At 58.1% G+C, this 16,481-nt stretch overlaps 1 protein-coding gene across 1 annotated transcript; it reads right to left on the reverse strand.

Moving 5' to 3' along the window:
* Positions 1 to 1,659: 1,659 nt before the first annotated feature.
* On the reverse strand, positions 1,660 to 15,211 carry CBS (cystathionine beta-synthase). The gene is made up of 17 exons (XM_049785426.1): positions 15,173 to 15,211; positions 11,267 to 11,441; positions 9,146 to 9,252; positions 8,878 to 9,012; positions 8,302 to 8,381; positions 8,047 to 8,181; positions 7,742 to 7,811; positions 6,830 to 6,921; positions 6,169 to 6,294; positions 5,615 to 5,699; positions 5,381 to 5,486; positions 4,641 to 4,718; positions 4,425 to 4,559; positions 4,230 to 4,338; positions 3,122 to 3,206; positions 2,993 to 3,034; positions 1,660 to 1,951 (listed from the first exon to the last, which is right to left on the reverse strand). The coding sequence occupies exons 2-17, from the start codon at positions 11,431 to 11,433 to the stop codon at positions 1,848 to 1,850; spliced, it is 1,656 nt and encodes a 551-aa protein (XP_049641383.1). The 5' UTR covers positions 11,434 to 11,441; positions 15,173 to 15,211; the 3' UTR covers positions 1,660 to 1,847.
* Between the last annotated feature and the right edge of the window lie 1,270 nt (positions 15,212 to 16,481).

Genomic DNA, 16,481 nt, shown 5'->3' on the forward strand with positions numbered 1-16,481 from the left:
AAAAAAAAAAAAGATCTAAAGAATTAACTGTAAGCTGGCTTTGCTGTGAACCTAAGTACAGCCATGACAGGCTCAAGTTTTGAGGAACAAAGACTGGGCCAGGAGGGCAGAGTGGTGGCGCAGCGGTAGGGCTTTTGCCTCGCATGCACTAACCCAGGACAGACTGCAGTTTGACCCCCTAGCGTCCCATATGGTCCCCCAAGCCAGGAGCAATTTCTGAGCGCATAGCCAGGAGTAATCCCTGAGCGTCACTGGGTGTGGCCAAAAAAACCAAACAAACTAAAAAACAGACTGTGGTAGAACAGCCAGTTCCAGAAACTTCAAGAGCACTGTACCAGGAGCCAGAGAGATAGCATGGAGGTAGAGCATTTGCCTTACATGCAGAAGGACGGTGGTTCGAGTCCCGACATTTTTTATATGGTTTCCTAAGCCTGCCAGGAGTGATTTCTGAGTGTAAAGCCAGGAGTGGCCCCTGAGCACCGCCGGGTGTGACCCAAAAAGTAAAATTAAAAAAAAAAGAGCACTGTACCAAAACAGATAAACTAGCAACACCTAGGGGCCTGCGGGCAGACAAGGTCATTGGCAGCCAGAGAGTGCTCAGGCCCCTCCTCTACTACTTCAGCTGATATAAACCCCAGAGCCCTATTAACCACAATATTTCACTCTAGATATCTAGTCATAAAAAGAAGCATTCCTGGAGAAAAAGCATGGAGGTAGAGTGTTGCCTTGCATGCAGAAGGATGGTGGTTCAAATCCAGGCATCCCATATGGTCCCCTGAGCCTGCCAGGAGCGATTTCTGAGCGTAGAGCCAGGAGTAACCCAAGCACTGCCGGATGTGACCCAAAATCAAAAACAAACAAAAACATTCTAGGGCCCAGAGAGATAGCACAGCATTAGGGTAGGGAGTTTGCCTTGCATGTGCTAACCTAGGATGGACCTGGGTTCGATTCCCGGCATCACATATGGTCCCCCCCCCCCCAGCCTGCCAGGAGTGACTTCTGAGCACAGATCCAGGAGTAAACCATGAGTGCCACTGGATGTGGCCCAAAAATAAAAAAAAAAGAGGGGGATCCCCAAAAGTCTGTACAGTCCCAAGTCAGGCGAGGGAAACCTGCAAAATGGGATGTGCCCGGACTTCCTTCGAAAAAGCAAACCTGAGAACACTCCAGAAAAGCAAAAATCTGTGCTTTGATTTTGGAGTCCACAACCGGTGGTGCTTAGGGCTTACTCCCAGCTCTACTCTCCGGAATCACTCTTGACAGGCTCAGGGGTCCATATGGGGTTGCGGGGATCCAATTGAGTCGGCCGCATGCCATGCAGGTGCTCCCCCTCTGTGCTATCTCTCCAGCACTGCTGTGTTTCTAAGGGAGGAGGTAACCTGTACTTGTGAGACTGCAAAGAAACTGGGAGTGTCCAGGGCTCATGTCTGGCCATCGGATGGGGAATGGGGTGTCCGCTGCCCCCTGCGCCGTTGGGAGGGAAAAGCAACCAGCCGAGGGTGTGAGCCAGGAACATGCAGAGGCAGTGAGCGGAACACAGGAAGTGAGCGGGACACAGGTGCACAGGCAGTGGCAGGACCCATTTATAAACAGCAGGGGGAGCAGGTGAATTCACCTCCATTTCCAAAGCCCCAACCGTGCCCCCCACCCACCCCACGGCGAGGCTCTGCCCCATCACCCAGCAGCCTTCACCCCCTTTTAAATGCTTCTCAGCTCTGAGCTCCTGCCAGGCACAGGGGGGCTCACCATCTTCGTTACTAAGATTATCTTGTGGCCGTGTCGAGGGGAAGTGAGAGGACCCCAACCATCGGGCAGGAGCGTCCGGGGCCACGGGGCTGGGATCTGTCCTAGGCGCTCCCCGACCTCTTCTGCTCCCTCTCTCGAGCTGCCACGAAGTTGAGCAGGTCGATGGCCGTCACCACGGCAAGCACGCTAGGGTTGTGGCCGCGTTCTTTGAGGAAGGAGGCACCATCATGAGAAACGGTGTGCCAGGCGGTCACGACTATACCCTGTCTCCTCTTTTTTTGTTTGTTTTGGGCCACACCTGGCAGCGTTCAGGGGTTACTCCTGGCTCTGCACTCAGAAATCGCTCGGAGACCATATGGGATGCCAGGGATCGAACCCAGGTCCGTTCTGGGTCAGCCACGTGCAAGGCAAATGCCCTACCGCTGTGCTATCTCTCCTTCCCCTCCCCATCTGTTTGGACCTGCAGGGAGCCCCAATTCCCAGCTGCCTCGGGGGTCCCGGCTCAGGTCAGCTCTGGGGGTGGGGGACTCTTCCAAGTGCCCGCACACACCCTCTGCATAGCTCTTCCCCTTGTCCCTCCTGCCCACTCTCCATCCGCCTGTCTGGACACAGGTGCCCTGATGCCGAGCCTGGAATCTGAGTTTATTTGCCTGAAGGAGAGGCAAAAGTCAGTTGCTCTTCTGGTTTTTGATTTGGGGCCCTCACCCCACAGTGCTTGGGTGGACTCCTGGCTCTGTGCTCAGGGATCATTCCTGAAAGGACTCAGGGGACCAAAGGTAAAGTCTAGGATGGAATGGGGCTGGAAACAGGACACTGTCCCTCCCAGAGAGGACATGTCCATCAGCTTCCCCAAGGCGCAGGGTTTTTTAGATCCTGGGTCTGACTCGGGTTCACACCCGCCTGAGCTGACTCCAGCCGGTTCCAAACAGCCTCATTCCCACCAAGTGACCGCAGCCCGGGCTGAGGGAGGTGGACAGACCCCCAGACTGTAGAGCCGGGCAGCCCCACTCTGAGCCCATGAGATGAGGGACAGGCCAGGAGGTGGTGGGAGGTGGGGCCTCAGGGGCCTGTAAGGGGCCCGAGCGTGTCAGATGTCCCCACAGATGTGACACAGAGGCAGAGACTTGTGCAGGGCACTGCTCCCAGCACCTTTCCTGGCCTGGCCACTGCACACACCACCTTCTAGGGGACACTCCGAGGAGCCAGGGAGACCCTGTCAAATAACCCCTGCCCTGTGGGTACATACCTGCAGCTCCCCCAACCTGTCCTGACCGGGCCAGGTCCTGCGCTGTGGAGTAGACCGAGAGTGTGAGAAGGAGGTCCTTCAGCCCCCTGAGCTCCCAGCGGACCCCCCCAGTCCTGCACCCCCACTCACATGGCTCCTGCTCTGGGACCACCAGGGCGAAGTGGTCCGTCTCCAGGATGCGGGACAGCTGGCCCAGGGGGTCTGACGGGTGGATCTGAAAAGGGGCCACGTCAGCCGAATGGGGGTGCCCAGGGCCCCTGAGCTTCCCAGCCCAGGACGATGCTGATACAGACACCCCAGGCCAGGCTTATCGAGGGGTATCTGCTGTGATCATCCAGCCTGGGACCCCCGAAACCCACAGCTGAATCCTGGACAGGCCTGTGGGGGAGTCCAGGGACCCCAGAGACAACCTGGGCTCCATAACTGGACTGACTGGGCCAGACTGGGTGGAGGAGAACCAAAAACCCTGGGAACCAAGTCAAAGCCCACATGCATACACGTGCGCACGCGCGCGCGCACACACACACACCCCTCTGCCAACAGCATGTCCCCCAAGGACCCTTCTAGAAGGGGTAGGCAGAGCTGAGACCAGCTACCCCCTGTCGGGCTACTCATGCACATGTATAGACATTCACCTTGTCTTTTTTAGTTTTAGGGTCACACTCAGCAGCACTCAGGAATTACTCCTGGCTCTGCACTCAGAAATCACTCCTAACAGGCCCAGGGAACAAAATGGGATACCAGGGATTGAACCCGGGGTCCATCCCGAGTCAGCAGCTTGCAAGACAAAGGCAAATGCTCTACCACTGTGCTATCTCTCAGGCCCCAGAGAATAATTTGTATTTTTTTGGAGGGCACACCTGGAGTACTCAGGTTACTCCTGGCTCTGCACTCAGGAATCGCTCCTGGCAGGCTCGGGGGACCACATGGGATGCCGAGGATCAAACCTGGGTTTGACTGTGTGCAAGGCAAACGCCTTCCCTGCTGTGCTATCACTCTGGCCCCCACAAACACTTCATACAAACTCACACAAACATGGACACACATTTTACACATTTACACTCACCCTAGGCCCAGGGGCCAGCACGAATTGGGGGCAGCACAACCTTGCCTGGAACGTTCTTGGAAACCATCGTAGTGTGTCCAGCACCCCTTGATGGGGCTATGTCCCGGGGACAGAATGGAGGGGGCAGCACCGTGGTGACCCGAGACCTGAGGGTGGGTCCCCAGCTCGTACCTGTCTGAACTGCTTGTAGAGGACGCTCCGGACATGGTCTCCCGGCTGCGCCTTCCCGGCCAGCAGACACGACAGCATGTTCCCGAGAGTCACCACCCCCAGGATCACCCTGTGGAGGGGACAGGCTCAGCCACAGCCACCCCCTGCCTGTCCCGCCTGTCCTCCCCGAGCCCCACCCTGCCGCACCCCACGCACCCCGACTCGTCCAGCACGGGCGCCTGGTCGAAGCCCCTGTCCCGCAGCACAGCGATGGTCTGCTCGCACGTCACCGTGGGCCGCACCGTCAGCGGCGCCGTCAGGCTCAGCTCCCGTACCTGCACGTGCCACCACCTGCCCGGAGGGTCACGGGGCTCAGGGGGACGAGGGCCATACTGTGGCGGGGTGGGGGTGGGATGGGTTCGGGGTGCTCACCAGGGCTTCTTCCCCGCCAGCGCCTCCTCCGCCAGGAAGCCCTTCCGCTGCATCCACCTGTCGCTCAGGAACTTGGACCTGTGGGCAGGGACTCCTCACTGTCCACCCGCAGACACCCACACCCCAGGGTCCCCCCACCATCACACGCCACACGGTCCTTCGGGCTGAGGGCCTGCTGCGGGGTGTGGGCAGCTGCGGCTCGGTGGGGAAATGTGCTGGGGTCCCCCTGGCCTGGTCACGGCACAGTGCTCGCACCTTCCCTCTCACACACGTACACACTGACCCGGCCCAGGAGAAAACCCCCCCCCCCCCAGAAGAGCACAGGTCTCGCTGGGCACCAGGAGTGAACCCCCACAGCGGGGAACCCCATGGCGGAGGAGCTCAGAATTTGAGTCTTGGAGGAAGCCTGGGGCGCAGACAAGTGGGGGTGCAGGTGTCCAGCTCTGCTCCCAGAGACCTGCTTTGGAGCAGGGAAAATCACACTGCCCTGGTGAAGTTGGGAGACCCAGGCCGAGTGGCAGTGTGGGTGGGGCATAGAAGGGGCGTAGTCTGAAGTAGGGGCGTGGCCCGTCAGAGAAGGGCGTGGTCTGATCAGAGGTAGGCATGACCTGATGTATCAAGGGCGTGGTCTGATAACATCAGGGCATGGTCTGATCATACCAGAGCATGGTCTTATGTGTCAGTGGCGTGGTCTACCCAAAAGGGGCACGTTCCTGTGGGGTGGGGCCGGCCACACTCACATGTAGTTGCGCACCGAGTCGGGCAGGATGACCACACAGCGCTGACCCTCCCGCAGCTCCTGGGCTGCCTTCACCGCCGCCGACACAGTGCTGCCTGCACTGCCGCCTGTGCCAGGGACACAGGGCGTCAGGGCCCACGCTGGTGGGCTTCTGGGAAGGGAAGGGTCTCCCATCTCCCCACTCAGGGCCCTCCAGAAAGGGTGGACCCGGAGAAGGGGGGTCCCTGCCCCTCACCGCACAGCAGCCCCTCCTTGGCAATGAGCATGCGGGCCATGGCGAAGGACTCCTCGTCACTGCTCTTGATCCACTTGTCCACCACCTGTGGGGACAGTCATAGCAGGGACAGTTGTTGTGGGGACAGTAAGAGCAGGGACAGTGAGGACAATCAGAGCAGGAATAGTCAGAGTGGGGACAGTAGAGTGGGGACAGCTGGTGTGGAGACAATCAGTGTGGGGACAGGAAGAGAGGGACAGTCGATGTGGGGGACAGTCAGAGCAGAGACAGTAGGTTTGGGGACAGTAAGAGCAGGGACAGTCGGTTTGGGGGGACAGTAAGAGCAGGAACAGTCAGTATGGGGACGGTAAGAGGGAGGACAGTTAGAGCAGGACAGTTAGAGTGGGGACAGTCGGTGCAGGGACAGTCAGAGAGGAATACAATGTAGGGAACAGCCAGTGTGGGAAACAGTTGGTGCGGTGGACTGTCAGATGCTCTTTTGGTCCCCTCCCAGCTCCCACAGCCTGGGCTGTGCCTGTGAGTGGGTCCCCCACCCAGGCCTGACCAGCACCTACCGCCCTGTCCAGCACGGTGGGCACAAAGTCGTAGCCGATGCCCTCCACCTCATAGGCCGTCAGCTCCGTCCGGTTCAGCTCCTCGGGCTCCGCCAAGATGGAGCCCTCGGGGTCCACCCCGATGATCTGGGGAGAGGCAGGCTCAGGGCTGTCTCCCCATGTCCCCACCCCGCATCCGGGGTCAGGACGGTCCTGGAAACTTTCCTGGGCAGACCTCCCCAGTCTCAAGCACCCTGAAGACTCCAGAGCACCAGAGCCCTTGGGCACAGCACGACCTGAAGAGTCCCTTCCCGACCACCCCCCACCCAATGCAACCCCAGGAACGGTGCTCAGGTTCACTCCTGACCAGCTCAAGGGCCCCCATGTGGTGCCAGGTCCACATGAGGTATGAGAGGGAAATGCCCTGCCCACTGTCCTGTCCCCAGCACCATGGGACACAGAACCTGGACTCCCCTCAGGCCTGGGGGTCAATCCTTGAAGGGCACCCACGTGGGCCAAGCCGTGCCCTGCTCACATGGCAGTGCCATGGGCGGGGAGAATGGACGGACGGGTGCGTACCCAACCTCCCACGGGCCCACAGTGGGCACTTGGCCACTACGTCCTGCCAGAGGTGCCAGGACTACAATGCCCACTGTCCACCCACCAACGCCTACTCACTCACTTTGCAACCAGGACACTTCTCCTTCAGCTTCCTGGCAATGCCCGTGATGGTGCCGCCTGTGCCCGCCGAGGCCACCAGCATGTCCAGCTTTCCTGGAAGGGACATGTCGGGTGTTCCTCCTCGGCCATGACAAGCCCATCTCCAGCCCCCAGTGCCCCCAGTTCCCCCCTCTCTCGGGCAAGACCCCCTGGGCTCAGCACTGGGATGATTGTAGTTGCCCCTGCAGAGATGGGCCTAGGGACACAGGGGAAAGAAGGGAGGACACAACAGCTACATGTGGGAAATCTGGGAAGGGCCTGCATGCAGGCATCTGAGACACCCTCTGCCAGGCTCCACTCGCAGCCCACAGACGCTGTGCAGGCACTGGGTGAGAATGCAGGGCCTCTGCCCTCCAGACCAGTTTTCTCACAATAAAACCCGGGCAGTGAATGCCAGCACCTGCTGCCAGCACACAGACATGGACCAAGGCCTGACTTGAATCCTGCCAACACCAGCCCAAGAAGAGCGTGGGAAAGGCTCGCCAGCCCCACAGGGTTGGCACAGGTGCATGCAAGAGCTTTCCAGGAGAATCCTGAGCTGGGTGAGCTCATCTCCGGTGCCCAGGACAAGCCCGGGCTCGGATTCAACCCCCGGTGAGCACCGATGCCAGAGCACCGGGCATGAGACCCACAGCTGGGACAGATGCCCCTTCTCTAAACACAGAAGGACTCTGGGGTCCAGAAATTAGACCCTTTGGGTAGTCTGGAGTTAAGAGAGGCCTAAGCAGCGTTCCTGAAGGAAGGTGTCACTTCTGGAAGATGCATAAAAAAGCATTTCAGAGGGGACGATTTGGGTGGGCTTTTGTGGGCTGCCTAAGAGTTCACCAAGGATTCCCCCCAGGGAGCCAGGCCAGGGTGGGCAAACTGGGCTCACCGTCACACTGCTGCAGGATCTCCTCGGCTGTGGTGTCGTAGTGGGCCAGAGGGTTGCTGGCGTTGCGGTACTGTGGGCAAGCAGAGCCGTGTCAGACCCTCACAGCACATGGCAGCTGTGAGTGGGCGTTGGGCCCAGCTCAGGGCATGCAAGAGAGGGCACCAAAGCTGGGGGAGCATTTCCATGCACTTCGGTCAGCCTGAAGCTGGTCTCCAGGAAAGGGAGGTTCTGAGAGCAGCAGAGAGCCCCACCAGGGCCCCCCGAAGCTGCAGATACAGAGCCCCAACTACCGGCTGGCACTTCACCTGGTCCAGGATGTGAGAATTGGGGATCTCAGTTTTGAGCCGCCAGGCCACACCCACATGCGACTCGGGGGAGTCGAACCTGGCACTGGTCGGGGTTCGCACGATCTCGGCACCCAGGGCCCGCAGGACATCCACCTGCAAGAAAAAGTGGGGATGGCGGGGCAAGGAGCGGACAGATAGGGGAGCACTACATTGGGGCAGGGGAGTACTGACTTGGGGGAGGAGCACAACCTCAGGGCTTAGGGGGAACATTACCTTCTCGTTGCTCATCTTCTCAGGCATCACGATGATGCAGCGATAACCCTTCACAGCAGCCGCCAGGGCCAGCCCAATGCCTGAGGATGGACCACAGTGAGGTGACCTCAGAGCGGAGCCACGGCACAGCGGGGAGAGCACTTGCCTAGCACACGGCCAACCCAGGTTGGGTTCAATCCCCAGCATCCCATAGGGTCCGCCGAGCACCAGCAGAGAGGGTGATCCCTGAGTGCAGAGCCAGGAGTAAACTCCGAGCATCACTGGGTGTGGCCCCGAAATTAAAATAAATAAAAGAGGGCAAGAAAGAGAGGTGACTGGGAGCATGCCCAAGGCAGGTGCTCACAAAGGGAACAGGGAGCACCAGCCCCCAAATCCTCCAGCCCTGCTGGAGACCTCAGAGGAAGCAAAGTTTAGGGGTTTGCTGGAACCTGGGGGGCCTTTGCGAAGGGTTCAGGTCCTTCAAAGGGGGTACAGAGGCCAGAAGGAGCCCCAACCCCATCATGGAACCAGGGGCAGAGTCTGGCGGTGCCTCCTCCTTGGATCCAGCAGGGGGCACTGTGCAAGCCGATCACCCACCGGTGTTCCCGGACGTGGGCTCAATGATGGTGTCACCAGGCTTGAGGGAACCGGCCCGCTCGGCGTCCTCGATCATGCGCAGGCTGATCCGGTCCTTCACACTCCCACCCGCGTTGAAGAACTCGCACTTGGCCACTGCTCACGAGAAGGGGATATGCAGAGGCGCTGCTGGGCCCCGAACACCCCTCACGTGGGCCACAACCCCTCCCAGCACCCCAAAATGTCCACCGAGACCCCTGGCTGTTCGGGGAGCAAATAGGATACTCACGCAGCTCACACTTGAGGCCAAAGTCCTTCCCGATCTTGTTGATCCTCACCATGGGTGTGTTCCCGATTTTTTTCAGGATGTCAGGCAGGATCTTGGGGGGACTCGCCCTAAACAGGGGCACCTGTGGTCATTCCCCAGACCTGAAACATTGCCCCTGCCCGCACCCGGGAAATGGCGAACCAGGTGCTGGCCACGTCTACATCGAGACAAGACAGAGGACACGGCCTGCCGAGGCTCCTGCTGGTCACAGGTTCGTCCCCAGCACCCAGACAGGCCACTGTGCCCTGGAGACTACATGTGACTGATCAGCACTTCCAGTGGGGACCCGAGGATTTGATTAATGGGAACCGAGATCGGCTCCCACCAAGCCTGTGACTTGGGGCTCGCTTGGGGTGGCCCCAACCCAGGCCCACAACACTGGCCACCTAACCAGAGAGGTGCCCAGACACAGGGCCAGAATCTAGAAAAACAAAATGGAGAACAGGCCAGCGGAGGGCCTGAAAAATTAGAAAAATTCCCCACTCCTACCCCTAGGGACCCGAGAAGACTGAGCCAGAGAATAAGCAAACAGGCTATAGACAAGATGCTGGGGCCAGAGAGATAACACAGTGTTATCCCAGGGATGGACCTGGTTCAATTCCTGGCATCCCATATGGTCCCCTGAGCCTGCCAGGGGTGATTTCTGTGTGCAGAGCCAGGAAGAACCCCTGAATACTGCTGGGTGTGGCCCCAAAACACCAAATAAATAAATAAACAAAATGCACAGTTTAATCTAACATCTGCTCTGCCTAGATAAAAGCCAGAAATGTGATGTGTGCCTTGCCTTGAATTCGCCTCTCAAAATGTGTCACTTGTGCCAATCCCAAAGTCAGGGCTCCAAGTCCCTCTGACTTGCAGGTCTTCAGCACAAAGTCTCAGAGGAAGCACATTGAAAGACCCCCTCAGCCCACCCATCAATGGAGAGCTGAGACAGTGTGAGAAGACCCCAGCCCAGAGAGGCGGACGGACACCCCAAGCCTGAGCATCCCCCAACAGGCACAGAATTAATTGGGGGGACTGAAGAGACAGCACAGCGGGGAACAAAGCATTTGCCTTGCATTCCGCCGATTCCAATTTGATACCCGGCATTCCATAGGGTCCCTGAGACTGCCAGGAGTGATACCCCTGAACATCACTGTGTGTGGCCCAAAAACCAAAACCAACCCCCCCCCCAAAAAAAAAAAGCCCTGCTGGACCCCAGTCAGCTATGACAGAGACACTGGGAGGACAGCACAGCGGGGAGGGCAGTTTCTCTGCACACAGCAACCTGGGTTCAATCCCCTGCACCCCAGGATCTCCTGAGCCCTGCCAGGGGTGATTTCAGAGCACAGAGTCAGGAGTAAGCCCTGAGGACCACCGAGTATGGTACCCCAAAAATAAAAATGAGAAAATGAGGGACCTGAGTGAGAGCACAGTGGGGAGGGCGTTTGTCTTGCACAAGCTGACCTGGGTTCAATCCTCGGCATTTCATAGGGTCCCTGGAGCCTGCCAGGAGTGATTCCTGAGCACAGAGCCAGGAGTAACTGAGTGCTGCGTGTGACCCACACAACCAAAACAAAAACCAACAGCTAAATGAGCTGAAGAAAGGAGAGTGAGGACACAAAGCTAAGAAAAGACAGGGAGCCTCTCAGGAGGGAGTTCAGGTCAGCCCCACACCACACACTCCTGAGCACCGAGCGGGGAGCAGCCCCTGAGCACTGCCAGATGTGGCTCCCTCCAAGCAAAACATACAGAACGGAAACACTAATGAAGGAAGTCAGTGAGGCTGCGGCACAGATGGGGACACCCACGGGATAGGACTTAACGGGTCTGCCCCCAACATCTCTTTCTGGCACGGTCAGATCCCTGACCCCGGTCAGGGAGCTGAAGCAATAGGACAGTGGTGGGGCATTTGCCTTGAACGTGGCCGACCCAGAACAGGCCCGGGTTCGATCCCTGACATCCCATATGGTCCCCCGAGCCTGCCAGGGGTGATTTCTGAGCACAGAACTAGAAGTAACCCTTGAGTGCTGCTGGGTGTGGCCCTTCCTAAAAAAAACAAAATAAAAAAAATATGACCCCCTCTTCATGGATTCAACTTACGGGGTGACATGGCGATGTGGAGACTCGGACACGGGTCGGCCCAGCTGCCAGGAGCACCTGCTCGGGGTGTCTGGCCGTATCCACTGGCGCCCCTTGGTTTCTGTGTCCCCGGAGAGGTGGGGGCACCCTGTGGAGCCCTTGTCCAGCTGGGGCGTCTCGGAAGGCATGTTGGGATCTGGAAGGGAGAGACGAAGGTATGGGGGGAGGACGGGCGCTGAGCTGGCACCTAGCTCCAGAAGCTGTGGACTCAGTGCACCGCCCCAGGGTGGCAACCAGCCAGGCGCCTGGAGGGGTCAGGCGTGCCCAGGGGTTGCCTGCGTGGGCCAGAGCAGTGGGGCCAGGAAGAGGAGGAGGCCAAGCGCGTCGCAACAGGCACAAGCCCCGGTCCGTGCCCAGATGTTCACATGAGTGAAGCGGTCGTGCCAGACGAGGTTGCCCGTTAAATTTTAACCAGCTCCTGCATGTGTGTCTGCCAGAGTTTTATCGATCGACCCAGCAGTGCTCATGGATCCCTCGTGAGGAACAGTGTCAGGGGCTCAGAAAGACTTGTCAGGGAGGCCAGAGCAATAGCAGGGCACTAGGGCATTTGTCTTGCACACTGCTGACCTGGGACGTACCTGGGTTAGATTCCCAGCGTCCCATATGGTCCCCCGAGCCAGGAGCGATTTCTGAGCACAGAGTCTGGAGTAACCCTTGAGCATTACTGGGTGTGGCCCAAAAACCAAAGGGAAAAAAAAAATAGAAGAGTCGGGACCCCAGAGGCAAGAGCAGGTGGCCCCACACAGCCTGGTCCACCCCTGCTTGCCAAGAAGCTTCCAAGGCAAAGTCGAGGCTTCAGAGCACAAGGCAGGTGGCATAAAAGCTCCAGGGACCCACTTTCTCCCCGCAAGAACCCCGCAGCTCTCGAGAGCCAGGGGTACCAGAGAGCACTGCAGGAGACCCCATATCTAGTGAAAGAACTTATAAAACAGAGAACCTCATGTCTGCAGGGAACCCCATATCATGGGGGGGACGACGACCCATATCTGCATCTGCCCAGCAGGGATGTTGGGGGGAAAAGTCCCCTCATCCCACAGCTCCCTTATGTGCAGTTCTTAGCGGTTTGAGGGAGTCAGGCCTGCCCATCCCACCCCCACGCCCACAAACTACCAAGCACAGCCCTGGTTCCCGCAGGCAGCTTTTAAGGTGCTTTAAAAAGCTCCAGAGGAGAGGCCGGGCGGTGGCGCTAGAGGTAAGGTGCCTGCCTTGCCTGCGCTAGCCTAGGACGGACCGCGGTTCGATCCCCCGGCGTCCCATATGGTCCCCCAAGCCAGGAGCGACTTCTGAGCGCATAGCCAGGAGTAACCCCTGAGCGTCAAATGGGTGTGGCCCAAAAACCAAAAAAAAAAAAAAAAAGCTCCAGAGGGGGGCTGGAGAGATAGCACAGCAGTAGGGCATTTGTTAGGACCTATTCCCAGCATCCCATATGGTCCCCCATGCCTACCAGGAGCAATTTCTGAGCGCAGAGCCAGGAGTTACCCCTGAGCGCTACCAGGGGTGGCCCAAAAACCAAAACAATAAAAATAAAAAGCTCCAGAAGGCCGGAACAATAAATAGCACAGCGGTAGGCATTTGTCTGGCATGTGGACGACCCAGGGCGGACCTGAATTCGATCCCCAGATCCCATATAGTTCCTCGAGACTGCCAGGGACAATTTCTTTTTGCTTTGTTTTCTTTTGGTTTGTTTTTGGTTCACACCCCTTTGATGCTCAGGGGTTACTCCTGGCTAGCTCAGAAATCGCTCCTGGCTTGGAGGGGGACCATATGGGACACGGGGTGGGGGGATTGAACCGCGGTCCATCTTAGGCTAGCGCTTGCAAGGCAGACCTAGCGCCACTGCTCCAACCCCCAGGAGCCATTTCTGATCACAGAGCCACAACCAGGTGTGGCCCAATACCTCCACAAAATAAAAATAAAAAGCTCCAGAGTGGGCTGAAGTAATAACATAATTGGTGAGGGTGTTTGCCTTGCACACGGCTGACCCGGGTTCGATCTCCTGCATCCCATTTTGATTCCCCGAGCCTGCCAGAAGCAATTTCTCAACACAGACCCAGGAGTAATCACTGAGTGCTCCAGGTGTGGCCAAAAAAGAAAAGAAAAAGTGAAAAGCTCAAGAGTGGAGGACTGAGCTACAGCACAGCTGGGAAGGGCATTTGATCCCCAGCATCCCATCACGTCCCCTGAGCCTACTAGGAGTGATTTCTGAGTGCTGCCTGAGTGTGACCACTACCCCCTCCAAAAAAAATAAATAAATAAAGAGAATCCCACCTTATTCCACTGAGGTTCCTGGACTCACCAGACTGTTAATGATCAGTTCATGCAATCATGGTTAACACACACACACATACATGCACCCTCCACCACAATCCTGAGGCCCCCTCCCTCCAAGCCCCATCGCCCTAGGTAAACTCAGTTCTCTATGGTTGGGAGAAACAATCCAATCGGCCAAGAAGTAACCGTTAAGGAAGCAAAATCAGATCAACCACCGAACAGCAACCAGTTGCATTTCAATCCACAAACAGCAGAGGAATGGAAATGCAGCAAAGGACCCCGTGGGAGGTTAGATGCCAAGACCCTGAGGTGGGGCCTGAGCCACTGCACAGTAAGGAGGGTATTTGTTTCCCTTGCACATGGCCAACCTGGGTTCAATCCCCGGCATCCCATAGAGTTGTCGTCCCCTCACCAGCCTGTCAGGAGCCAGGAATGACTCCTGAGCACAGAAGCAGGAGAAAACGCCTCGCCACCAAAAAAAAAAAAAAAAAAAAAAAAAAAAAAAAAAAACCGAGGTGGAGGCCAGAGCGGTAGCACTGCAGTAGGGCCTTTGCTTTGCACGTGGCTGACCCGGGACAGACCTGGGTTTGATCTCTGGCGTCCCATATGGTCCCCCAAGCCTACCAGTACCGCCAAGTGCACCCCGAAAACAAAAAGATAAATCCTCAGAGGTGCAAGGGCAAGTGACCACAGGGACCCAGGCTGGGATGGTGGGCGCCCAGGGCAGCGGGGGTGGGAGGAGAGGCGCCTGGCGGGGAGCCCCAGGGATGGACATGGCTGCGCAGACTCGCCCTGGGCCAGGTGGAGGAGGAGGAGGAGGGTGGGGAGGAAGGCGATGAAACCCGGAGGCTCCAAAGGCAAACCCGGATCCCTACTGCTGCCCGGGCAGTGCCACGTGCCGCTGGCCCAGGCCTTGGTGGGGCCCTTGGAGAGTTGGGGGCCTATGCCCAAACTTTCCCAAAGTTCTGCAGTCAGGCCGGACCCCCATCCCCAGCCTCTAGGCCTCAGACCCCAAGCTCAGCCCCTGGAAGGTTGGAAAACGGGGACCCCGGGCCCAGGAGGCTGCACCCCCAGAAAGGCCACTTGCCCTTTGTGCACGCCAACCCCACCCAGCCCCACCTGGGGCGCAGCGTCCCCGAGGAGACCTAGCTCACCTGGACGCGGCTGGGCGAGGGGCGCGCGGCTGGGCAGGTCCGGGGTGTGCAAGGCCCAGGCAGCTGGACCCGGGACCGGGCGCTCGGGGATTGGCCGGGAAGCGGGGGGCGGAGGCCGGTCCCTGCCTATCCCGAGAGGGGACCCCGCCCCATCCCCGCCCCCTCCCTGCGACCTCCACCCTGGGGACACTCGCGGCTCGCCCCGCCCCTGAGCCCCAACTCAGGACCTCCCCAAGTGCGCTCACTCTCGTTCCTGCCCCACTCAGGGACCCCATGGGTGCAACCTTCCCCTCCACCGTGCCTCACACACACACACACACACACACACACACACACACACACACACACACACACACTCACACCCTTCCCCATTCCCAGGACACCCCTTTCCCCCCTTCCAACAACCCACCCACCCACCCCCCAGCCAACAGCCGGCCTGTACCTGGTGTTCCAGTCCCGCTCCGGAGCACAAGCGCTGCAGGACTTGGCCCTATTTATCTGTTGATCAATGACTTTGGGGATTAGCGTCACTGCCTGCCCTGCGGGCAGGGCTTGTCCCAGGACACAAGTCAGCCAGGCTGGTTCTCAGCCAGCCCACCCCCCGCCCCCAGGCAGATAGGAGAATCCCTGACCCCCATTGTCCAAACTCCCCTGGTCCCTCAGGTGACCCTAACTGGCCCAGTGGGCGCCAGGGAGGACAGCAGAGACTTCACCGCTGCTGCCCCAGGCTGGCCCGAGTGTCCCCAGGAGTCTGTCCACCTCCTGCTCAGTCAGAAGCCCTGGGGGGGACTAATTTTTTTTTGGGGGGGGACAGGTGTGGCTCTCCAGCTCACAAGTGTCTGAATAAGCTGGCCGCTGAGAGACAGGCTGGTTCTGGGGAGAAGGATCCTTCTGGGCCCCAAGCAGCTGTCCCCAAGGCCTAGATGGAATGTGAGAAGGGACACATGGCTGTAGGATAGTGGCTTCTGCTGAGCGCAACCAGCCTCAGGGCCTGGACGCTTACAGCAGGAGCTTGGCCCACTGCAGCCTTGTCCAGGCAAGAGCCAGGAGTTTAAAATCTTGTTGCAGGGGGGATGGGGGAGGTAGAGCGGTGGGGCTAGAGGTAAGGCATCTGCCTTGCAAGTGCAAGCCTAGGACAAACCGCAGTTTGATCCCCCGGCTTCCCATATTGTCCCTCCCAAGGCAGGAGCAGTTTCTGAGTGCATAGCCAGGAGTAACCCCTGAGCGTCAAACAGGTGCGGTCAAAAATAATAATAAAAAAAATCTTGTTGAGTGGGGAGCTGAGTACCAGAACAGCAAGGAGGGTTGCCTGGCACATGGCCAACCCAGGTTTGATCCCCAACATCCCACACAGTCATCAAGACTGCCAGGAGTGATTTCTTTTTTTGGTTTTTGGGTCACACCCGGCAGCACTCGGGTTACTCCTGGCTCCATGCTCAGAAATCGCTCCTGGAAGGCTCAGGGGACCGTATGGGATGCCAGGATTCAAACCAGTTCTTCTGCATGAAAGGCAAACGCCTTACCTCCATGCTATCTCTCCGGCCCCGCCAGGAGTGATTTCTGAGTGTAGAGCCAGGAGTGATCCCTAAGCGCCACTGGGTGTGGCCCCCCAAATAATAATAATAATAATGATAATAATAATAATAATAAAAAGAAGAAAAGAGAAAATAAAATCCTAACAAAGGAAACAAAAAAGAAAAACCTGTTCAGAGGGTATTTATTCATTCATTTTGAGGGGGACATACCCCAGC

The sequence above is a fragment of the Suncus etruscus genome, chromosome 13 (genome assembly GCF_024139225.1).
Source record: "Suncus etruscus isolate mSunEtr1 chromosome 13, mSunEtr1.pri.cur, whole genome shotgun sequence".
NCBI classification, from domain to species: Eukaryota; Metazoa; Chordata; class Mammalia; order Eulipotyphla; family Soricidae; genus Suncus; species Suncus etruscus.

Excerpts from the sequence above, each read along its gene's own strand:
- CBS (XM_049785426.1), bottom strand. The coding sequence starts at position 11,433 with ATGCCTTCCGAGACGCCCCAGCTGGACAAGGGCTCCACAGGGTGCCCC. Across the intron at positions 9,013-9,145 it reads TGGCCTCAAGTGTGAGCTGC|TGGCCAAGTGCGAGTTCTTC; the intron begins GTGAGTATCCTA and ends TCTCGTGAGCAG. Across the intron at positions 8,182-8,301 it reads AGAAGATGAGCAACGAGAAG|GTGGATGTCCTGCGGGCCCT; the intron begins GTAATGTTCCCC and ends TTTTTCTTGCAG.